This window comes from Anser brachyrhynchus, assembly GCF_964034855.1.
Source record: "Anser brachyrhynchus genome assembly, chromosome: 1".
NCBI classification, from domain to species: domain Eukaryota; kingdom Metazoa; phylum Chordata; class Aves; order Anseriformes; family Anatidae; genus Anser; species Anser brachyrhynchus.
In genome coordinates this window covers 95799356-95824808 of record NC_137694.1, presented here as the reverse complement: position 1 = coordinate 95824808, position 25453 = coordinate 95799356, and the positions used below count along the sequence as shown (strand labels likewise).

The window sequence follows — 25453 nt, the reverse complement described above, 5'->3', positions numbered from 1 at the left end:
GCTTTAAATCTTACACCATGGTTTTGCAATCACTTCTAAGTCAACATAAATTAGTATTCTTGACAAAAGAGGAAGTCCCCCACCTCTGCCTGCTCATTACCCAATTTTGTGTGCATGCTGGTTTTGTTTTAATTGGGATCAGTTCACTGAGCTGCCAAACACACACTTGAGCTAGTACAGGAGGCAGGATGGGGGAGTGAGTGGGTACTGACTGGGGGTGGGGGTTGCTACTCTGCCTTTCTCTCATAATACTGATTTATTCCAGCTTAGTGTTCATTAAATCAACTATTAGAATATTGATCTCATTTTGACTGACACAGTAGAAAACTGCACAGCTTAGTGCCACAGACTCACATAACCTAAGCTCTTCAAAAGCAAAGTCTAACTTCTTGTGAGACCAAGAATAGGATACCTATTGATAAAAAACCTCCTTGTCCTCCTACCTTGCTCCACCAGCGCTTTTATCCTCCCAGGAGTTCCAACCCCAATGTGGAACACACCTTTCTCCAACATATTAATCTGTTCTTTTATCTAATTTGAAAAGAGAAAGACAAACTGTTGTAAAACCATGACTGTTTAAAATTTATTCTCAAAGAGCATTTCCAGGCTGGAAATAAATTCAAGAGATCACATACTCTCTTTCCAGAACACCATCAAGTAACAAATGCTATTCATCTTTCAGACTGTCAAGCTGATCTATCTGGGAGAGCATTTAAGAAATGTAACAGCCAGCTGGGCATCACACTTCTCTAGAAGGTCAGTCATTTTCAGCTTTGAAAATCTGCAACTGTACCAACTATTTCTGGAGGTGAGAACAGTTTGTTTTCTTCAGTATTTAAACACATTCTCTGGAAATATTTGGAAAACCAACAAATCTGAATTAGCTCTAAACTCCCTCAAGATGCTGACACTGGAAAAAAATGAAATAAAGCAAGTTATTTGTGTGTTTGACAGTATTTATATCAAAGGCCATATTTCCACTCATTACTTCCCATATTCCCACAAATCGTGTTCTCCAGCAAGTATGAATATTGGATATCCAGACCTCTCACTGGCCTATGCAAATGTGGGCACTGGTACAGTTTGCTTCTACAAATGTGTGTGTAAACCTTTGGTTTAAACAGGCAAAATATATTTGAGTGAGCACTTCACAGGAATGTGGAACATGTTTAACATGCAGCACATCCATAAGCATCTACACTCTACATAGGATTGCACCAAAGTCAGTGTTTGGCTAGATTCCTCGAATTGTGACAAAAATCTTCCAAGAGGAAGCTTTACCTACAAGAAAGGAACACTATATTGAAAAGCACTATTGTTAAATGTTTTGCAAAGAAAATGGTATGACACTAGTTAGTTTGGAAAAACAGCAAATCTGAATTAGCCCTAAACTCCCTCAAGATGCTGACACTGGAAAAAAAATGAAATAAAGCAAGTTATTTGCATGTTTGACAGTTAGATGTTCTAACACACTTACATCTTTCTTACCTTTATGTGCTTTGCAAACAGTTTCAGAACTCTGCAGTCTCCTTTAAATGCTGTCATTGACCTAGAAATAAAAAATTGCAAAAGGAAATGCAAACATCAGGGCTGAGATTAAGACCACACAGGAGGAAAATAAAACTAGCTGGCATTTCTCAACATACTTGAGACACACAGTTCCCCAATGACCTATGCTTGTACTTTGAACACTATGTACACTCTCATTTGCTACTTGCAGTGATCAACAACTGGACAAACACAACAGCAGGTATCGGTAGGTGGCAATATTGCTTAGATAGCTTTTCAGATACTGTTGAATAGTTAGGGCTTGTGCTTTCACAGCTAACAGTTCAAAACTGACTAATCACAAAATTCTAATTAAAATATTTGCCATTACTGACATACAGGCATCAATGAACATATGCATGTGTCCAAAGGAAAAAACTTTATATGGACAAATGTACATTTTGCAGAATTTTCCTGCAGCTTAGCTGATGAGAAAACCTAGACTGCCACAGTCTTTACTGTTGAGATTGTCCAAATTCCAGTTGACCAAAACTCATTTGTTTGAAAACCAGACTTATTGTTTTGACACTCCATTTGAGCACACACTAAGAACTCTGTTCGGTATTAGTCAAGCAGAAGACTACACATCCAGTACTTACGGGATGTCACTTAAAGCATGCTTTCTCCGCATGCTTTCTGCAGTGAGTGAGCCAAACTTTCAAATTTCTCTTGTGCAAAGCTGAAGGTTTATATACAAGCATACATACACCTAAGGCTCAGACAGTAGTATTTGCATGCAGGGGCTAAGCACTACAGGCACATCTGCCAAGTCTATGCTGTTATATGTAGCATAAAATTCCCAACTCTGTGTACTGACAGAAAATCACAGGAAGCAGGGTCAGGACACAGAAGACAACCATGAAATCTGTGAGGTATACATTAATTCATCAAGACTTCTAGAATGAGGTAGGGGAGAATAGAGAAGGGAAAAAGAAAGACAGGGAACACCGAAAATCATCAACATTTTGTCAGCCTGAGACAGCTGAGAACACAGACACAGATATGGAGGCACTCCGGCCAGACACACATGTCATCACTTGAGGCCCTGGAATGCCTTGTCCTCATTGCCTTTGGTGCTATCAGCATCACGGCTCTACAGTCACTACTTCTAGTGGTGGATTGTGATGCTTTATGGGTTTTACTCTGTTCCCACATATAACATGTTGCGTGTCCCCCCAAAATTGGTTACACTTTTTTTTTAAAAAAAAAACAAAAATAGCACTTACATGCAACTGAACTACTAAGTGTTACTTTAGCAAGGGATATTGCATCAGTTTCAGTCAGTAAACTTGTTGGCTAGCAGAGGACAGTGTCCCAGTTTTGCCTTTATGTCTGTGGATCCAAGACAAAACCTCTGACTGACAGCCAACCTCAACATAATATTTGCTATCGACATACTTGATGAGTTCCAAGGAACGAAGGGCAGAACTGCAGATAACCAGCATCACCACTGACTTCTTCTCCTTGTGGTTTTTACGGAGTTTTGCCCACTTAGGACAGACTGCAATGAAAAAGCCCACATGCACACTTAAAGAAAGTACTACTTAAATACATGCCACAATTTTAAATTGCAAGAGTACATGATGAATGGTAGCCAGCAGCAAGAACACACATGCTGACTCCTATGAGGTCTGGATCTCTGGCAACAGTTTTACATTTAGTCATGGCTGAGAAACTGGAAAATAAAATGTCCAAAATAAATACAATACAGAAATATGATAGAGCTGAACAAATGACATAGTATTAAAAATCAACATGTGGTAAGGTGACAAGGCCACTGTCTTCATTTGTCGCATATGGTAATTTGTATCAGGTAAAACCAGTTGAAAACAAACAAACAAACAAAAAAACATTTACCAGACCAGAAGTTCTATATAAATATATAGAAGAGAACAAAAACTCTCTTGGTTCATGTCAGTAGGCAGTGGCAAGATTGCTACTGTAACGTAATACATATACATACTTATGGATCCATGATAAACTACTTATGACTAATAATCCCAAGCAATTAAAAGAAACTCTAAAACATTTTGGTCAAAAAAAAGTTGTTTTGTAAGAATGAGCCAGAAAAGCAAGACCTGTCACAAAACAAACAAGTAAACAAGAACAACAACAAAAAACTATAATCCTGGAAGTTATTAATGTTTCATAATTAAAAATATTTGGGGGTGCAGATAAGAACTGCAATAATACTGCCTACATAATGGTTTTCATACAATTTTCATCCCATCCAAACCAACATTTTAACTCACTCTCTTTCAGGTATGAAGAAAAACTGTGGGTGAGATCATTGGCTGGCAAGAAGCAGGAATCTGAAAACATAAAGGAGAAAGTATTTTTGTTGACGTACTTTTAACAGCAAAATGAGTATAAACGTTTGCAGCATAGCCGTTAGTTATATTGATGAAATCACATTTGTGTTAAAATCTACCACCAATAAATTACCGTTTGTAAAAAGAGATTCAAGGACATCACATGTACATGAAGCTTTAAATTGTGTAAATAAGTGAGAGTAACATTTCCCTACCCAACTGTAATTCCTTTTTTTTTTCTCCCACCATAAAACCCGGAATACAGGACTGCCCAAAGGTGATCACATACTTCAAAACAAGTCTTTACCAAAATCAATCAAAGGTTTTAGCCAAAAGCCTTACAGTCAACCTGCTAGACTGTTACTTCCATCGAAGACGGAAAATGTAGATCACCCAGACAATTCATACTGTGTAAATGCAAGAACCTACCAATAAGTGAGACAGATGTTGGTCACTCTCCTGTCAATGAGTTGCTCTTTCTATTTGGCCTTTCATATTGTGGTAATCTACCTAGTTATACTAGCCCTAATGTTAATCCCTATACTGCATTTTGACACCTTTTTTTTTCCATTTCCCATTGGCTGCCTATCTTTTACCTGGTCACTATATTAGCTAGTAAATATGAAAAGGACTGTGGCAGGCATGCCATTTGACTTTAAGGTCCATATAGAGGCAATGAAGAAAGACAGTGTCCTAAATGAGGTAGTTTGGAAGGTCCCTCTTTTCTTCAGTGCCTAGACAGAAGTCTAGGATCTTAAATTTGTGATTAAAATTAGATGGTCTGAAAACTTGCCATAGTTGTTAAGGCTCTATTGCCTGATGGAACAATACGCTCCCTCAGAGCATTAACAACTCTGTCTTCAGGGACCCACATATTTGTTGTCATTCCACATGAAGCACTGCACCTCAGGGTGCCTGTCTATGGAATGAGATGTTTGCTGATACATTTGAACTAAATTAAGGAGGTTTCCTTACGCACGTTATTTATGTTCACATGGATGGCACATTGTGCTAATGCTGGCAGTGTCAATCCATGGTTTCTACTGCAACAGACAGTGTGACAAACTTGGTTTATAGCTGGATCCTGCCAAAAGTCCTGCCTGTGCAGCTTCTTGAGAATAGCCACTCTCACCACTACATCTTCCATTTAATGGGTGCTGTCTTGCTAAATACTTTTATTTTGTCCCAATCCTTTCTATTAAAACCAGAGATTGACATTTACTGGGACTTGAACTCCAAAGGGAGCTCACTGTGTACAAATGAAGGATCAGCAACTGATTTAATTTTAAAATTATGTTTAAAAGCTGCATTTGATGCTGGTGGCAAAGGGCAGTAGCTGGTAAAATACCATAAACATTTGGTGGTAATAGGAGAGCTCTAAACATCCACTACAGTCCTTTCCCCCCATGGGCAAAATATCTTAGCTGTTGGTTTGCTATTCTGAATACATTAAGTCTCATTACTGACTGAACAATTCAAAAGATGATTTCTAAAGCATATGAGGTTCGGTCACTGACTTTTCACAAATGCTCCAGCAAAACTGAGTATTAACAACAAATTTAAATAAAAGTTTCAGAAAGAGGGAAAAAATCCACACAGCTCCAACCTGTGCAAGAGACCATACTGACTACAAACTTGACCTTCTACACTGTGTCAGTTAACAAGAACACACAGCTCCAAATATTTGCTTATTTGCTCAGTGCTTTGACATGAATGACTTGACAGCTGTAGAAGTTAGTAAACTCCTTGGGTCTCCAAGCCTCCAACTCCCAGCACAAAAATAAAAAGTAAAAATCCCCATCCAACCCAAGAGCCAATCCATGTGGAAATGGGTCACTTCATTAGCCTAAAGGCCTCTTTCAGTAAGAAAGAAACCAAAGCAATTTATTATTTGCTAAAAACTCTGAATGTCTAGAAATATTTAACACAAGCTTTTCAAAGCAATCTATATGGGACTTTTCCAGGTTTTCTTGATTCAATAAGAAAGCTGAACATAGCCCAAAGAAATAAAGAAGGGTCAACTTAGAATCATGGATACTAAGGAGGAGCATATTTATCTACAAAGACAAGTTTAAATGTTAAAAGACAGAAAGCACTGCTGGGCTAAAAGGGTGCTAGATTGGGCATAGGTCACCTGCAGTTCAAGAAGTATCAATGGTACATGCAGATGTGTTATTGTGCAGTTTGTTCTTCATATGCCATCTCAACAAATAATGGACAGTGCCTAGAAAATGACAGTGCCTCTTCATCTGTGGAGTGAGAGGCACACAAGTTCAATGTTGACTTTACCTCTAAGGCAACCTCTAGCTGACAGAGGGAAGCTAACCCTGCTCTGTCCTGCTTTGCCTTTTCTCTCTCTGGCTTTTAACTGGAGACAGAATAAAGAAAACCAAGAGGGTGCTAGTCATGGTTAAAACTTGTTCACTTTAAACTTGGACCAAAACTACCATCTCATTTCATGCCACTCCCTGAAAATCCATTGTGTTCAATATTTCATAACCATGTCAGAATCATGTTTTGTTACTTCTTTGTCTACTCCTCTCAGCCCTCTTATTATGCATCTGGATAGATGCAGATAATCCCAGAAATGAAAACTATTTTCACTGTCTTTCTCAATCAGTATCTTGGAACATACTGCTTAGGGATCATACAATCTCTATGAGAAAGGTGAGCTCCTAAAATTAATTCTTTATAATAAAAAGAAACATTTAAAAATGTTTTTTTTTCTTTTCGCTTTTGCAACTCCAAGAAATCCTCGTATTTGTTCGAAATAAATTAACTCCTCTACTAAAGAGCAAAGTAGAAAATATATAAAGTATCATAAAATATTTCAATAGAAAGTACAACTCTTAAGACCTGTCTGAAAAAATCCCCATTCTTCTACAGAAAAAGAATTCACCAGTGTCACATTATTTATCTATTAATATAGAATAAATTACCTGACAGCTTTAATTCCTCTATTTCAATCACTGAACGTTTTGCACCAAAATGTTGACTAAGCAGATTCTGTAGATCCTCGGGGACACCAGGTTTTGGAGAGGATTTTTCCAGAACATCAGATATTTTCTTCTGAAAAACAAGCAACAGGGTTAAGTATGGCATTCCTACAATTTTTGCTCTTTCAGTAGCTAACAACATAGTAAATAAAAGTTCCTCCATAATTTCATAAAGGTAATTGGATTAATTAAAGCTTGATTATGAAAAGCTCTTACAATGGAACAAGACTGTGTTTAGTGGGAATGAAGACTTCAGAAGCAAGTTCAGATACTTTGACAACGATGGTCTGTGACCCTGAAGATAAAAAGTCTTGTTCACTCACCTAAAATGCTGCCATATCTAAAACATAAATGAAAGCTGTTTTTGTGGGGTTTGCTGTTGTTACACTTTAAGTATCAGTTTGAAATTTGATTTTTTTTCCATATTTTTTTTATTATTATTCTTCAAGCATTAATTACAGGAATCAAGTGGTTATGTAAAACAGCTATATTTTGAGTAAAATAGGGCAACTATCTCTTTTTGGAAGGGAAGGTGGTAAGCTAGACTCACAGTATACGTCATATCATAGGAAGTACAATGAAAATGAGTTAAAAGCTCACAAAAACACAAGTATAGCAGAAAGAGTTCAGCAGCTGTTTTGCTCCTCCAGAATATATATATTTTTAAACCAAACAAATACTTTTTTTGAGCCTTGACATGAATTCATAGAGATTGTGTTTTATGCCTTAGGAATGTTAGCAAATAACAGGTCTGAATTTTCACTGAAAAGAAAGTGTTGCTGCATTTTTTCACATAATTAAATGGATCATGGGGGTAGACCAGCCCAAGATTCCTGTTATCTGAATGATCTGCCAGCATTTTAGATTACAGCAGATTTTCATGGACAGAGGCAGTCTGGAGAGAATGGCATGGATCTGAAGCCTCTCCCATTCTCACTGAGAAACGATTAATTTGTAAAAGGCCAGCTTGAGGTTTCTCAGCTGCGTAAGCTAAAATGAACTTGCCATCATGAGGACGTGTGGCAGTATAAGCCTGGAAGTGAAAAGGAGACGGATAGTGTGGCTAGGACACGGCAACAGGATATGTATCTGTGAGGGAAACTGAGACTGCGTAGGGACAAGGTGGGCCTAGAACCATTTTTGGCAGCTGTGGAGGGGTGGCGGGTATCTGTAGTGCTTATGCCCTCTTGGCCTACCTTTGGTATGGCCTAAAGCCCCCTCCAGTCATTGGAAGGCTTTCAGTGGATTTGCAGCCGACTGGCTTCTGTAGTGCCTGAACCTGTGGCATTCCTTCGCATGCTTCACTGCCATTTTACACTGTTATATTTTTCCGCCTTGCAATAATTGTCTTTCCCAGGCATGGCCACAGGCCACCTGCAGTACATGCAGCCTTCTCACGAGGCCTACAGACAAACCTCTTCTTTGTTATTCCTAACAAATACGGAAGGCAGGGCACTAGGGAGAAATGCTCTTCTCCAGCCCCAGCCTCTTCAGTGACCCACACTTGGGAACCTCTGCTTTAGCAGACAATAACACAGAAGTATCAGACTCATTTCACTTGGTAACTCAGCGTAAGTGGCTGTTCCTCAGGACCATTATATCACTTGCTGGGCCACTTGATCCCTCCAGGAAAATTATGGCACTCTGGAGGGGAGAAGCCTAATTCTAACGAGAAAGTCCATAAGAGTACGAGCAAGGACACCTGAGCAAACTCTCCTCCTTCGAGGAGAGCTGTGGGGAAACATTCCTCATGCAGGAAGTTTTATTATTTTTCTTCCAATTTGTTCCAGATGCTTAAAAGTAAAGTTTTTCTTTTTCTTCTTTTTTTTTTTCCTTATTTTTTTGGAGACTGCAGTTTGTTTGGAAACAATAGATCAGCCTGATAAATATTTCCTGATGAATTTGCTAACAGGCTGTGTATGTTATCTCAGTGGCCCTAGTGCCAGTGAAACTAAAGGTGTAACTGAGTGTCTGTTTTTTGCCTGGGAACAGGGTCTTTTTGCTAGGGCTGGTTCACCACTCTTGTGATGGGATGCTTTCACTCTGGCAGCAGTGGATCAAGCTCTGCGGTCGCTTTGCCAGAGCTGCATTTAAAGCTAAATCCCACTCTTCCTTCTTCCCATTCCCCAGCTGATTAAGAGGCCTGACATAATATAAAAAAGCCACCTCTCTGCCTTGTGAGGGAGCCAAATATTTATACAGGCTGCCCCAAATGACAATTAACTTGCTTGGTGCCATGTTATTTCCATCTAGCCTGCAGTGTGTGTGCGCTGTTGAGGGTGAGGATGGAGCACGGCCAGGGGGGCAATCCAGAATATTTATTTATATACTTATGCTAGGAGGAGAAGAGGGAACACGGACACTTCTTGGTGCAAAGGATGCAACAGCAGCTGAAGCCTTGCCACACAGCTGAAACTGGGCAGATTCTGCAGAAACTGAAACGCCACCTTTCTTTGATAGTTACATTTTCCCAGTGGGCCACACCTGCAAGCTGCATGTGGATGTACAAAACCCTTGAGCGGGTTTCAGTTCAGGTGAGGAACGGGTATTTTGAGTAAACTCAAAAAAGTGTGAATTTTTACTCTTATCTGAAAAAGGCTGCAACGTTATGCTGCTTCACATCACAGGGTTGTCCCAGTTACAAATTTTACACCACCACCCACACCCCAGGACTTTCAAACCTTCTTTCTCTTCTTCGCTTTTACAGCGCTCTCTTGTTTTTCTTCAGGTTGACTAAGAAAACACTCTGTAGGCTGCAAAGCACATATTCAAAAAAAAAAAAAAAGATTCAGTATCAGATATCTGATCACCTGGAAAAAACAGTCAACAAAGGGAAGCAAGAGAGAAATACAGGAAATATAATGCTGGCTAGGGAAAAACAAACAAAACCAAATGTCCCCACCTGTAGAAGAAATCAATTTCTTACAGTTACCTATATCTGGAGTAATTTTGGAATTGAGATCTATGTTGCTGTAACCAAGAGAGGAATAAAAGAATGGAAAGCTGAAACATACAAGTTGCAGTCACATTTTCATAAAATAGTGAGTAGTGGGTTTTGATAAATTAAAAAAAAAAGGAGGGAAACATGAACAAAACATTTCAACAACTATATACTTTATTATTGCATGCAATTATTTTTTAAAATTTTGCCAATAATGCTCTAAAATATCTGGGTCTAATGTGAGCATCCAGATGGTGAAAGACGGTAGAAAAGGGTGAGAATAATTGTCAATAATCATGCTCTGAATTTCCTTTGACGTTTGTAATGCAAAATTTAGGAAAACATGTTTCAAATTTGTTCTGCCCCATTTGTGCTTTGTCTTCTCATAGCAGGCAGGGTCAAATATGTGTAAGAAAAATACATGTTGCATTTCAGAATAATCTTCATCCAACACATGTGTTGTGATTATTAACCCACGTTTGTGCCTGAGTGAGCAGGCTGAACCGGTCCATTTGTAACAGAGTCCCTGCTCACATAAATCAGGGTTAGGATTTGTCTGAAAGCCACCTGATGTTGTCCAAAAGAGAGGAAGCAAGGTACAGGTTTACAAGCATAGCAGTTCTCTTCCCTTTTTCTTTCTTAGGGACTTCCACTTCCTGGAAATGCAAATGATTCTGCATACACAGGTTTTGGAGCTTAATAAATGACTCAGAGAGAAGGAAGGGGAAAACAGGCTGAGCTGCAGGAAAAAACTCCTTGATACTAAGATGCATTTGGCTGAAAAAATCTGCTCCTGTGAGAAGCCGTGGAGAAGTCTCATCAACATGGTACATTAAAGGCCCAAGGACCACCAACAAAGGGTCAGCAGGAAAAGGAGCCTGGCCGAAAGCCAGAGGATTTGCTCTTACATTCCCTTGCAAGGGTACCTTCAACAGGGCCAAAGGAAAGTTAACAGATGCTCAGAATAGCTGAGCCCCTTCAAGCACTTCCTGCACTGCCACCCTAACAGGAGGACACTTCATGACAACTTGTATGACATGAGCCAGGCCAGCACATTTGTACCTTTCTGTACCCACTCTCATATCTTTATCAAAGGTGTTTTGGGGAGTTTAATTGTTCATGTTATGTCTTCACTTCCCCTTTTCTCCCTACTTCCCTTGATAATGTAGTTATAGAAAACAGGGAACTACCACGTTCCCCACAAACAAATGACCTCTATTGATTGCTCCCATTTTCTGTGCTGCGATACAATCACTGCACTTGCTAAAGTAGCAGTAATGTACAAAACTGGGTCTGAAACTGGTTGAGGCTTTAAATTATGGTTAGGAACTACCAGAGCAGATTTGGCTGGGGACTGCCTCGAGCAGGCAAAGCATTCAATAGCTAGGGCTGGAATATAATGCAGCCTGGATCAATACCTAGCTGTGAGAAGCTGTCATTGGAAATGTATCTTCCCTCAACAAGTAAAGATCTGTCCCTGTGATTTTGTCATGAGTAAGCAGATACTATTTTCACTAGAAATCAAGAGACTGCAAGTACAACTTCAGCTAAGAAAGTTGTTCCAGGTTTAACATAAGTTTTGTGTTTTTATTTTTGTTTATTTTTTAAATCTCCGTCCTGACTCAGATTCAAGTGCTTATAAGAACAATACTACACATTTCCTCATTCCTAGCCCTGCTGTTAGCATTCCCAGACATTCAGACTGAAACAGAGCTACCCTCTGCCTTCAGGCCCTGCTCTACCCTTATGTATCCCAGCTGTCCATAGATACTTGAAGACCACTTGCCAGGTGTTTTAATAATAAATTCCATGTTCACCATTACATTCTACATAGGGAACAAGCCTTTGGATTGATTTACGCAAGAGACACTACCACGCAATCAAAAAGCCAGAATGGAGCCAGTCTGAATCTCATTCTTCCCACAGAATACGATGGTTCCTTATCCTACGAAACATCACCACTATTTATGAGCCTTTCAGAATACAGAAAAATGCCACTCATTCACTTTGGGCCCATTTCTCCCTTCACATACATTGTGAACTGTTTTATATACATCTGCAAAACACCATGTGCACTCCCAAACAGTATCTATGTGAAAAAGAATAAAATGCAGAGCTGAAAAAAAGTCTCTAAGAGAAATAAAATTTTCTCACTGGTAACCCTTCATTCAAATGTTTAAAAGTATCACCAAATGTCTTGGCTTCTTTTTTCAAGGCAGAGTGTAGCCTTTTCTTTTGATGGCAACAGAAGTACGCAGCAGGCTTGTAGGGAAAGCCTTCCTTCCTCAGAGAATCGTGTTAGGACTGAAAAAAACCCTCCTTTACAGCAGCATGTATATATTTAGGCATGGCATGCTGTTAGCAAGTGTCCACTTTATTCAGACATTAAAAATAATGCCATAAGAGAAAAATAAACTTCATGGTGGTGAATGGCTGTAAATCTACATGGCTTTGATGATCTATAATCCAAAATATTTAGGTATGTGATCTTGACTGAACTTCTGACCCTTAACCAAATGTTACTTGCCTACCTACTCATGCAATAGCTCTTTGCATGGCACCCTTAGGAAAAGGTCATTTGCATGTTTTTCTTATGCAAGACACAGAGCAGACAACCTGCTGGGTTTTGACATGGCTCCCCTGTGCTCTGTGTTTTTATGCTATTTTTACATGGAAGTTCTTAAAATGCAGAAAACAGGAAATTTGTGCTGAGACCACTGATTTATGAACTAAAATGTCATAAATTCCTTGTTTGTTAATCATGGACATAACATAAAATATTTCCTGTATTATATTTCTAACACAACTTTTTTTTTTTTTCTTTACATGTTGCCAAGTTACTGGAAATTCGAATGCAAAGTGAAAACATTCTTGTGTGTGTGTGAAAGTTTACATTCTAGGTCAGCCATATACTCTGACTTTTGGAGTTCGTGACAAAGTAAACACATCAATGCTCCATTCAGATTGGAGACAAATTATTCATCTCATTGTAAGCCTGTGGACAGTCTGCAGACTGGAAACATAAATGTTCATAATTCTATCTGGCTGTCTCCTGACTGGCTTTAAGATGCCAAGTCCACTGCAGAATAGCTTCCAGCCTGTGAATAAGGCAGAGATGAGTGAGTAGAATAGGTTATGTCACATGCACCAGAACTACAAAACTACTAGCTTTCTGTAAGTACATCCAACTTGGCAAGCATTTTGCTCTAAAAGACATGCAACAACACACACATGACTGAGTTCCCATAAACCTTTGCACCCAGGAGTTTCATGACTGAAGATCAACTTATCCTGTTCCAAAATACAGACTGATGTTCTTTATATTCTGATTTATATTCTGCCCCAGAAGAGCTAGGGCAGGTGTTGTGCTACAGTTCCAGTCCACCTCAGCAGGGTAACCTGTGTTGGCTATCCTTTCTAATGTTCTCACAGAATGAGCAAAGCAACTCCTTCAAATAAACCATCTTAACTTTGTTCTAAATGTGTACGTGAAAATAGTGTTGATAAAAAAGGGCTCCATAGGCATCCGCACTGAGTTGAATTCCTCGCATCTGATTCCCAGGTAAGGTGTGTAGAAAGGCAATACAGCTTTCTACTGTATTGCTTAGTTCTCTCTTTCCTAATCAAAATGTGGAACCAGTTCAGACATTTGGCTCACTTCACCCTTGGTCTCCTTGGAAAGACACCCAAATGCATGGTAATTACTGTACTGCTGACACTTCTCTGTTACTAAAAAAAACCCATACCTACAGATGATTTTCACTTGGTCTATTGCCTAGGTATCATACAGTGAATATAATACTGACCTAGGGTCTAAATTAATATCCATAACCTCAAAGAGAGATAGCCTCCAATGTCACTTTAAGCTCCTTGACAAGCATTCAGTCCATTCTCCAGTTCAATACCAGGAAGACAGAAGAAACTAACTTTCAGACAAGAGACTTCTTAAAACCAGCTGAGCTCTAGCTCTGCTAAAGTGATGCTGTCTGCCAAAGACCTTGCTTCTGTTTCCTGGGTATATTCCACGTACTGCTGAACAACAAAGTTCTTAATGGTTCTAAAGGAAGCTTTTAGCAGTGCAAGGTTATGGAAACATCAATCCGTGTAGACCTAAATTCTTCCTCATGTGGACATTTCAAAGGGGACATGCATGGGTGGAGATGTCATACAACATTTAAAACACAGCTTTCAAGACCTCACGTGTGCAGGGAAAAGGAAAAGATCAGAGGATAAAACATTGGTAGCACCGCTCAGGCATTTATCATTAGACAGTCACTTTTGCAGGAGAGCAGCTTGGCAATCTCAACTCACACAAAACAAGAGCTAAATTATGATTGAAATATACTTGAATGAGACCACTTTCAAATACTGCAAAAATAATTAACCCCCTCCCAATTTATGATAAAAATCTTCTTACATGAACAGGTTAGACAAAAAGTGAAGAAATCTGTCCCTTTAGTGGAAGAATGGGGACTACATTCCCCTACACAGTATCATTTAAGTGCTCTGCGTAATTGCTAAACTTACAGACCTGTTTTCTTTTCTTTTTCACAGCAGGTTTGGAATCTGGATCTTGATGGATTGCTGTCTTATCACTTGGTTTCTCAATTGCTTCATCATCTGAAGGATCTGACGAGAAAAAAAGAAGGGGTTTTCCTTGCTGTTTTTCAAATTCATCTTCTTACTTTGCATTCAAAATATGGATTAAGATCTTTAACTACAATCTTATCAAAATGATATAATCTCAAGATTAGCAATAAGTATAGCTGTAATAGAAATTTTTATCATTTAAAAAAAAAGGTATTTGAAATTTACTCTAGGAAAAGTCCCAGTTTTTCCCTCATCTTCATAGGATTTGATCTGGCAGGCAATATATTTCCATGTCTTTCTGTAATGCTGCACAGTTGGTGCCATCTGCAGCATCACAGGTAGAAATGTCTGATCTTTCCAGAAACCCACTTGAATTAAATTGAACACTGAAAGAAGATGTATCTGATCAACTACAACACCTCAAGTTGCATGACATCTCTCTGTGCTATTTCAGAAAAAGTAAAACGTTATCTTAGATTCATAGCACTGCATTCATCATAGAGAATTACAGACCTATCTCAACAAATCATTAGACCCCAAAGTAAGAAACAGTTCTGCTGCTAAAGACTAATGGCTCTGTGGACCATAGGATCACAAGAAGAAAATACATAATTCCTGCTAAATTTGTTGACACTTTTTTTGGCATAAGTCATCTCTTCATACAAGGACAAGAGTCTTGCAGGTGGAGGAATAAAAAAAAACCACACCAACACACACACACACAGAGAAAACACTCAAACCTCTATCTAGAAGCCCCAAATGCCTCACTGACACCAAGTACCTATAAGAGGAAGACTTCTAAGATTTGTATAATCTCGTACTGTATAAAAATATATACAGATGTTTCCTGCAAGCACATTTTTAGCTGTGTGACTCTTACAACATTAATAATTAAGCAAAGGCACTGTTCCTAAAATTTAAGCAGAATGTCCGTAACAATAAAAAAATGGTTATGCTTTCAGAGAAAATTATTTAGATTAAGATGTCTCCATTCATTCTCTTCTTCATCTATTTTTATGTACAGAGAGATTTTTGGGAAAAAAAAAATCCTATCCAAAACGACAGTTCCCTCACCAGTGCTCTATTAGCCTCTGATTTTAAAAGATGTTGTATTCCAACACAGAATTTTCTGTTGGGGACTGAATTACTTCCCCAATCGTTGCCGGAAGCATTACCATCTGTTTAACTGAATAATTACAACTGAATAATTCAATTTCTGTATCTGGAATACTCTGGAATATTTTTCCACTTTGCAGGGATTTCACAGCTGTTGAAATCTCCTGTATGCTGAAGTTTTAAGCTGTCAGTTCAAAGACAAAGTTATTTATTTTAAATAGAATCAGTAAAAATTCCATAATTTTCAAAATAGAAACAGTAAAATTCCATAAGCATCATACAAAGTATGGAAGATCTGACTTCTGATTATTACATAATATCTATGCAATCAATAGCAGTAAGCAGAGTAAAGTAAGGGCCAGGAGACATGAGAGAGAGAAAATCAAGTATGACTGCTATTTAATAATTGCAGCTGAAATATGTACATATTGAAAAAATAAAATATAAGCATAGGGAATTAATATGATTGGGAAAGAGGAATCTTTACTCATCCCCAGATGCAACACTATGCATTATATGGCAGTAAGGCCATGGCTTCTAAAATCCACATCAGTAACAATGCACATACATACTTCTGCCTGGGAAGTACTGTCTTGCAACTTCCATTCCTTTTCACACTTTGAAGAGCTCATCAGCATCTTAAAAATGGGTTGTGACAGCTGTTAAGAGTTTTAAAATTTTGGGAAGTTAAAGCTAGCAATTGAAGAAAATCAGAGAATATTTTAGCAGGTTGGAAGTCATTTGTCATGAAATCTTATTTGATATAGATTAGATTCTTGGCAAACTGCAATAGCTTTAGAAACATCAGGAAGAAAGAAAAACTAACTCTTAAATGAAGATAAACATGCTAACGAACTTTATTCAGACCAAAACAAATGCCATGAAAGAACTGGCAGCACTTATTTGCAACTTAATACATACTAAGAAATCTTGAATGGGAATGCACCAAGAAAACCCTCTGCTTTCCAAAACCAGGGCAAATGCACAGATGTGTGTACGAATGCACTAAGTGGACAGTGCTGCTAAGCTGGCCTATTTGCTTTCTTCTCTTCACAGGCATAGCCATCAAACCATCAAATGAGTGGACTGTGACCACCCAAGTGCTAGATCACAGAATGGTTTGGGTTGGAAGGGACCTCATCAATCGCCTCGTCCCAACCCCCTGCCATGGGCAGGGACACCTCCCACCAGCCCAGGCTGCCCAAAGCCCCATCCAGCCTGGCCTTGAGCACCTCCAGGGATGGGGCATCCACAGCTTCTCTGGGCAGCCTGTGCCAGGGCCTCACCACCCTCAGAGTGAAGAATTTCCTCCTTATATTTAATCTGTGATCCCAGGTGAAGTGGGTTGCTGGTGGCAGGGGAAGAGCAGGGATGCCCCACTTCACCCTCCTCACTGCCGCTCATCTGTAACATCAAGGTGCCCCTTAAGAAGCTGATAAGTCAGCCTCAGCAGAGGACACTGTGTGGTCATTCTGGGATTGCTTCACAAAGGACGAGAACAAGGCAGGTGGCAGGACTAAATCTGAGGCAGCATTTATGTACACTAAGAAACGTTGGGCTCCATGAGCTACCTCAGCAGCTACTTTCCCTCTCTTCTGAGAGAGGAAAAGTCAAATTGGCTCCTCCTCCGAGCTGCCGCTTGGATCGCGAACAAGAAGAACTGGTGGCACTCACAAGTACTACTGCCACTTTTGCTGAAACTTCACTATTACCGAAGAGAGTTCATCAGATGTCATCTGAACATATAATATTATCTGGGAAAGTTTACTGCCCAGTAGAAAAGTTAAAAGGAGAAAGTATTACAAAGCTCTTTTTTTTTTTTTTTTAATTTCAGCAATGGTGATATGGGTATACTTTACTATAAATTTATTGTTAATGCACAAAAAAGCATATCTGGTCCTGTACAATCTAACACAAGGCAGCAGGTGAACAGGGGAAGATAAAAACTTGAAGATTTAGGAGACAAACAAATTTCTTATGTTACAGCTCAAATATCTGTGGCCATCAGCTGGGTTCTTACTTTCTCTCCTCCCAAGTATGTCTGATGCTCCTGAACCACATGCCGCTCTCTCCAAACCAATAGCTCCTTCCCCAGCACCATTCCTCTCCAAAGTCACTGACCACTTATGTCTTTTGGGCATTTTGGAGTCTCAGGTATGATACTTCTATAGAGGAAGCTTAAAAATTACATAATCCATCATACTCTTGAAAGTATAAAATGTGTTTGGGTGACCCAGTATAATCACCCTGCTTTAGCACTGGCTTGTTTCCCTTCATATCGGCCCTTCTCCAGCACATTTCTTACGATGCATTTTGGTAGAGGAGCTTCTGGGTTTGAGAGCCCGTCAGTGACTTTGGTATATAATCCCTCTGTCCTGACTCGAGAGACGCTGGAGGAATAACCACCTTTTACACATCCAGCTCCACATATCTGAGGTCCTGGATGCACTACATCCAAGCAGGCTGTATATCCACAATAAAAATGAAGAACCCACCAAGAGATCATTATTAGTCCCCTATTTGTCCCTCTTGTCTAGCCCCGCTTGAGCCCCAAACACCCATTCCTGAATACATCTGTGCATGTCTCACTGAATTGAATTGCTAAGCCAGCTCTTTCTCAGCATATTTACTTCACACTGGAAGTAAATAAGAATTGCATTAAATAGATTCACGGAAAGTGGCTGTGATCCTTAAGCATTCCTTTTTTAAAAACCATTTGGCATGCTCTGAAAGGCAAACAGAGGCAGTCTAAGTTTTAAATAACATCTTCTCTTTCTCATAACTAAAAGATACACCGCTGGTAATAGCAATCTAAAACTGGACAAATGGTTTCCATGATATGAAATAGCCTGACAAACAATGTACCACCTGTTCACTGCCCATCTGAGTTACAGACTGCACTTCGTGATGCAACGTCCTTCTCCCCTTTCAGCTAGAAATGAAAGAGGGAACCAGTGTCCGTCCCCAGACTCAACAAACATCTGTGAAAGCAATTCTCATTTGCACACCTTTCTGCAGTACCTGAGTATTTTTACTTCATATAACAGTAGGACTTTCTGTCTATTCCAGAAACTGCTATTCATATCCTGGCTGAGGCAGTAGCTAGTTTTGAGCTGCGATTGTTTGTGACACCGTGTCAGCTCCAGTGATGACAGGACGGTTTTGTTGTGGGCATCCAAGTACCACAGGCCAGACTCTGCCACCCTTGCTCACGTTAAGCAGTGTATCTCCCTATGCAAATGGTTACCTTGAAGTCAGTGGGGTTATTCACAAAATAAATCATAACTCGATGTGAATAAACACGGAGGCATCCAACTCAGATTCCAAACATGCCTGTATCAGAGCAGCACTGCCTGCCCTGCTTTGAGGTGTCAAGCTACCCAGGAGATTCCTCTACGCCCAAACAGGAGAGAGGACAAATCCTTCCTTAATAACCAGCTGACACAAAGGCAGAACCTAATTTATTAATACAATGTTGACTTTCATCTCTCGTGTTGTGCAAATGAGCAGCCAGGCACTGCTGGAACATGGGGCCAAAAGGACTATGTTATTCAGCACAGCAATCCTCTGCATGTTTTCCTGTGATGGGTAGACCTTATGGAACCACAAGGTCATCAAAGAAGTCTGAACGATCACGTAATGGTCTAGATATAGATAAATAAATATGAATTCCAGAGCTCGCTCTTCACTTTTTTCTCTAGTATTGCATCAGCACCACGGCACACATTAACAGGCTTCCCAGTCATTAGGTATTTATATTTCATTTTACTTTGAACCATGCTGAAATGGAAAAAAAACACTTATGCTTAACACATGCCTCCCCTTCCATGAATAGACCTTCTCATTTATGATATTGATCACGTTATTTCAACTGATTCAATGCAAGGGTTTCTAACCTATATATGTGTCTGTGTACATCAATAGGCATACTAAATATATACATGCGCACACATTAACGCACAAACATGTACTCAGATATATAGACATGCACGTAACAAGGCACACAGATATTTTGATAATTTACCATGTTCCCTTTAAACATCACCCTTATTAAGCACTGTCTTCACAAAGAATGCACATTTACTTTGTTATTTATTCCAGTATTTTAAAGGCAGACAAAACCTTAATGCTACGGGAGGTAATGACACATGCTTTGATGTGAATGCAATTTTGTCAATACTAGTTAGTGCAAATTTGTTCTTGCTAGGCTGACTCACCATTACTGAGACATTTGACCTTTACAATGCCACTACTCTACTGTGAAGTTATTAATACAGAAATTACAATGACCACAACATAAATCACTCATTCTTTTAAGGACTCAGCTTAACTGACTGAAAAAGTAAAACTTTACCAGGAACAACTCCTTAAAATGTCTCCAAATAAAGAAAAAGTTACATCTGAAAAGGAAGAGAAAATAATCTTAAAATTCTTTGGAAAATGAGCCTTGTGGTTTGAGCTATTCTAGCACAGAAATAAAGATAGAGGATGTTAGCAAGTATGACAGAAGCTATGGGAACTTCTTCACAGGAAGAGACGATAAAGAGAACAGAAGGTTTTTTGAGGAAAAGATGAGGTATGGTGCTTGCAACTTTTCATAATATAGGCACAATGAACATGTAATTAAAAAGAAAGCTTACAACAGAAAAATATTCTTTTGCTTATGTACTCAAAGACACCTGAGGGAATCATTCCTATTAGTTTGGGGGATTATTTTTTTTTTTTTATCTGGAAGCTTTGTGAGATCAGACATTTATTTGGCATCCAGAAGATCCCCGGTGAAACAGGGCAGTACAGGAAAAGTTCATTTCTTCCAGTTAAACTAATCTCTGCGACAGAATTTGGAGGGAACCTGTCTTATGCAGCCAAGAGGGAGACTGCTTCAACTTTTATTTGAAGTATCTGGCACTACCCACAGTCAGAGAGACACTCTGGGCCAAAAGAGCCCATGGGTCTAAACTGAACTGTTACAGAAATTTCTGCATTCTTCATTACAATCCCACCAGTGTTGTATATCAGTACTAATCCAGAATTCCTTATAGGAAAACAAAGCTTGTGTATAATTTATTTTTACAAACTTTGTTCCCCTTCCCTTTTCTTCCCGCTGACTTCCAGTCTCCTCTGACTGTTCTAAAATTGCCTTATATCTAAAACCAGAATTTAAACAGGGCCCGTGTTTTTAAAATTTCTAACAGAAGGCCATGGATGCTGTGGAAATAGGTTTTGTATTTGCTAGGCTCTATTTTTAGTTTCAGGTATGGTGCAGGAAAATATGTCCTTGTCATTACTTTGTAGGTGAGCATAATTCATTCGATTTGGTGGGCATGCTATGATGGATTCATTTCAGGCTGCTTTGCAGGTTATGTTTTTATTTATTGGCTGATTAAATAGTACTGATCTGTATTCATTAATCTGGGGAAAAATATTTCTCAGGGCTCCCAGCTTTAAATCCAGCAGATTGAAAAATATTTGGTTCTGAGTAAAATGCCAAGTGTATTGAAGTTTTTTTTTTTTTAATTATTATTATTTGCCATTTTAGATTCCTTTTTTTCTGGAAGTAAGAATGGAGTGGGACAGACAGGGAGGTCAGGGAAAAGAATAAAATTGAAGTCTAGACCTTCCTATTATTTTCATACTTTTTCATTTAAAACTGACCTAAATTTGCAGTGAATCAGATTAATTAATCTTAATGTCAATGCATTTGCTTGAATTTTTCTTGTGTCTCCTCTGCATATCCCACCAGGCACACACAGTGCAAGATCAACTAATTTTCTTTTAAATGTAGCAGTTGTCTGCAAAATTGGCTCCCTGGTCCCTGTTTATCCTTGTTCAATGGAAAAGCCTCTTTTTTCCCCCAAGTTGTGTTGATCACAGTAGCTGGCCTAAATGTGATGACAACAGTATTTAAACGTACCACTCCAGCACCATCCCTTGAGGCAGCAGGAAACACGAAGCTCAGGTGGGCCCAGGCACGATGCCCACCAACATCCAAAGGAATAGGTGAGGTCCTTTAGATGAAACAGTCCTGACAGGGGAGCTGATCAAGTAAGAAAAAGGGTCTAACTTTTCAAATATTTTGAACTATTCCAAGCACGATTTCTCTGACAAAAGGAGAGGGATAGAGAGACAAAAAAATGCTTTTGGAAGCAATTAAAAAGTGGTACGTAGCAGTGGAAGAAGCCAGTCGTGCACAGGAGCAACAGGCAAGCAGTGTTTTAAACCATCTCCTGGAAAGGTCCCAAATTATTGATCTGTGTGTCACTGGTACTGGTGATACACAAAGGAGGATCTCTTTCATGTCTACTAGGACAATCTTCACTAAGCTACCCCTCTGTAGGCAATGAACAGCTCTGAATTTTCCTATTACAAAGCTAACAATTGCTCCAACAACCTCGTGTCAATGGTTTAAAACCAATTGGCCAAGAAGTAGCTATGAAGGTCTTCTGTGAGCCCCCCAGACCAGCCATATGGAGCTGCTAAGAATGAAAATTTTAGTATTGATACAGTTCTTCAGATCAGTTGCTGACTACTTATCATGGCAATACTTTAGAAATTGCTGGGAAATGTGATAAAATGGTTATAAACCAATTAGTTAAAAAAGTAACCTGGGGCCATACCCGCTTCATTTCTCCATTTGCTCTCTCTGAATTGGAAAGGGTCCACTGGCAGCCCCAGAAAGGTAAATAATACTCCATATATATACAAATAATACATCATGAGCATGCATCACTGCCAGTGGCACTACTGAGAAATCCAGATGACAGATTATGAAATAAATAAATAAATAAATCACCTCCTTGCATAAGGAGTTAAATCATTTTGAACACTGCAGTAAAACAAGCTGTAGTCCTAGAAATCAGTTAAAGAACACGTATACTGACAGTAATGAAAACTGAATATTTGATCACATCAAAGGACATAATCACAGCTCATCAGAAAATCTTTGATGCGAGAAAGAATGACAATATGGCTAAGCAAAGTGCCTCTTTTCTTCAAAAATTAATGAAGATCTTTTCTTTTTTTTTTCATTTAAGTTTTTGAAACTCCAGTTTTAAAACACTGATGAAGTTTTCATAGTTTTCTCACTGGGGTCATGAATCAAACGAAATCCCTTCACTTGTAAGACGTTAAATTACTTGGTTATTATGACACTTGGGAACTAAAGGGAAAAACTGTGAATGAACTGGTATATATCAGTTTATTAGTTAATTATTAGTAGCACCAGGAGACATGAAGGTGCATATGAAGGAAGCTCTGTTGCAGGTGACCAGCAGTTAGTACCATTGTTTTGTCAACTTCTACTGTCAGCCCATTGCAACAGAGATCAACGCCGCCTCCATGTCTGGGCTGAGATAATCTGAACAATAACTATACACAGAGCCAGCACTCCATCATCCCAAGGTCTGGGTTCTGATTTCCTTTCCCATCTGCATGAGCTCCTCTTCCAAAATGGGCCTGCTCCAGCACAACAGTAAGTCCTCATAGCTGCGAGTGCCCCTTAAACTGCAGACTTTACCTGCAAAGACACTTCATAAAATGTATTTTACAGCACACTTGTGAGGCATGGCTGAAGGGAACACAGTATGCAACTGAGCAGGAACAGACGCAGTCCTATTGAAGACTCAAAAGCACTTCACTTTTGTCCCATTAGGGAACATCCAGTCAGCATAAGACCCTTCCCAGCCCCATCCTGCCTAAGCCTGTGCTGAGGCAGAGCTTACTGTAAACAGTTTGTAGGATGTGCAGGTAATAGTTTACAAGCACTGGCAATAGTTTACACTACAAAGACAATATGCTTACACAGGTGTGAGCTCCCTCCTTGGTGGTTCAGAAGACACATGTACCACAAACAAACTGCCTGACAAATCTGGTGACAGGATATTCAGTCAAGGTTCCTCTTTCTTAGAGTGAATGGCCATTTAAACTAAAAGCACTACCTTCATTCCAGAAAAAAATAAAATAAAATAAAATAAAATAAAATAAAATAAAATAAAATAAAATAAAAAAAATAAAATAAAATAAAATAAAAATGGAGTCATTTCAAACTAATTTTCAATATGCTCTGATATGACAGAAAACATTTAGTGCACAGATACCCCTACCTGCCAGACTGCGCCACGCAAAGAGTCTCCCACAGAGCATTTCTAACAACCCTCTCTCCTTTTTCCCTTATTTTTAACACTTCCTCTTTAATACTCAAAAGGTACTTCCAAACACATTTTTGACATATATTGATTTGGGAGTGAACCAAAAGACAAAATGAAGGGCATACCCAAGAACAAGACCAGAGGAAATCCCCTGTTGTGTATGTGCAAGGACACAAGAATCAGCCTCACAGGACCATGGTTAGGCCTAGCTTGCAGTACAGCCACAATTGCACAACTACAACCCAGCCTATTCATAATTCGACCTTCACATGTTCGTATATTGCCTTATAAGCAGAAATGGATTAAAAAACCCACAGAAATAGACTTCTCAGACATAAAAGTAGTAGGCCACCAGCCACTTAATAAAAACAACTTTTTCTCCTGCAAGGTATCCCATCCGTCTCACACAAAAAATAATGGCACCACCCACAGTAGATGAAGGGCAAACATGAAGATTTGATGTGTTAGGAATACGACAGGCTATTTTATTGCTTGCCATCCAACTTAATTTCTTCATGACTGGCCTGTCAAACAAGAGCACCCAAAGCCTGAAGATACAATAAATAACACATCAGCACAGAGCGCACATTGCTCCTGTTGTCTGCTCTAGTACCCTAAGCCAATGACACCATGAGTGAAGGCTCAAGATGACATCCACGAGTTGCTGTGTTTTCCTCATTACTTTTACTTTTATTCTTTCAAAAACTACCCTTTACTTCTGGTAATCTCTTTAAATCTCCAAATTCAGTTTAAAAGCATATTCTTAGAGAGATGGGTAAAGCGGGAGATTATTTTATTTAGTTTGCTTATAAGTAGCATGGATTTGGGCTGTTTAAAAATTTACTGGATGGATGTTATAAAATAATTAAATACTTGACCTTGTAAAATAGGCTTCACTTCTTGACAGATTCCAGGCATTAATACCCTACAATCACTTCAGAAACCACTCAAAGGATGCTAGAGATACTGTGGAATAGTTTAGGATTGTAAGAAGACACTATCCAACTCTGAAAAGCAGGGGAATGGTGAAAGTCAGAATACAGTTGGCCATCCTGGAAATTGGCTGAAACATTATGGTTCATACATCTCGCTTGCAAAATGTTCCATGTGATCTTTAAACAAACACAAGTGACTAACAATTTGGGTTTAATCAAAGAAAAATCAGCTGACAAGAACCAGTTACAGAATGCACAATCATATGAGGGAGAACCCCCAAAAGCTGGCTTGAAGTAGCTATCAATCCTAACAGGCATCTGAGAGAAAAAACAGCCTGGGATCTGGAAAAGCTAGATCCAAATCATTCCCCAGTGTGGGGAATTTCCCAGAGGAAATACTACCAAAGAAGGGTGGGTAGTCAAAGTAAAAAACTGTCTGCAAAGAAGCAGACAGATCATCTAGCATCATACAGAAAACTCAAGCTATGAGTCTGGCAAAAGCTAGGCACAAACTAGGGCCTGACTCCATGCTATATTTCCCCCTTTGTGGTGTGGCTAGGAAACTCATGTAAAAGCCATCCTAAAACAAAACAAAACAAAACAGAGCATATAGCGCTGTTAAACAAAACATCGTTTCATTCATCTCGAAAAAAACAGTACAATCAACTCCTAAATCCTTTTCTCCTACTTGCAGGAAGTTCACATTACAGTGGTTGGTCAGGTAACATTTACAGCCCTGTAAACATGAACATCAGTGCTCTATAAAAGCGCCCTGAAAATGAACATGCCCTCTCCAAAACTACCCATCACATCATTTGTGTAAGCAAGAAATCACCTTTTCTGCAAGATATTTGTATAAGAGAGGTGT

The 25453-nt window shown here is 39.1% G+C and overlaps 1 protein-coding gene across 8 annotated transcripts in view; it reads right to left on the bottom strand.

The window, feature by feature from the left end:
• CMSS1 (cms1 ribosomal small subunit homolog) overlaps positions 1 to 25453 on the bottom strand; it is a 239681-nt gene that overhangs the window by 5081 nt on the left and 209147 nt on the right. For 7 of the 8 annotated variants that reach the window (XM_080565859.1, XM_080565864.1, XM_080565865.1 and 4 more), the window contains exons 2-8: positions 14329 to 14426; positions 9538 to 9609; positions 6800 to 6929; positions 3801 to 3860; positions 2947 to 3049; positions 1489 to 1549; positions 444 to 531 (exon numbers count right to left, since the gene is read on the bottom strand). In XM_080565859.1, coding sequence (XP_080421985.1) covers positions 444 to 531; positions 1489 to 1549; positions 2947 to 3049; positions 3801 to 3860; positions 6800 to 6929; positions 9538 to 9609; positions 14329 to 14426 — 612 coding nt within the window. Of the gene's footprint in view, positions 1 to 443; positions 532 to 1488; positions 1550 to 2946; positions 3050 to 3800; positions 3861 to 6799; positions 6930 to 9537; positions 9610 to 14328; positions 14427 to 16075; positions 16125 to 25453 lie in introns of those variants that run through there. The other variant, XM_080565860.1, reaches the window with a different exon arrangement.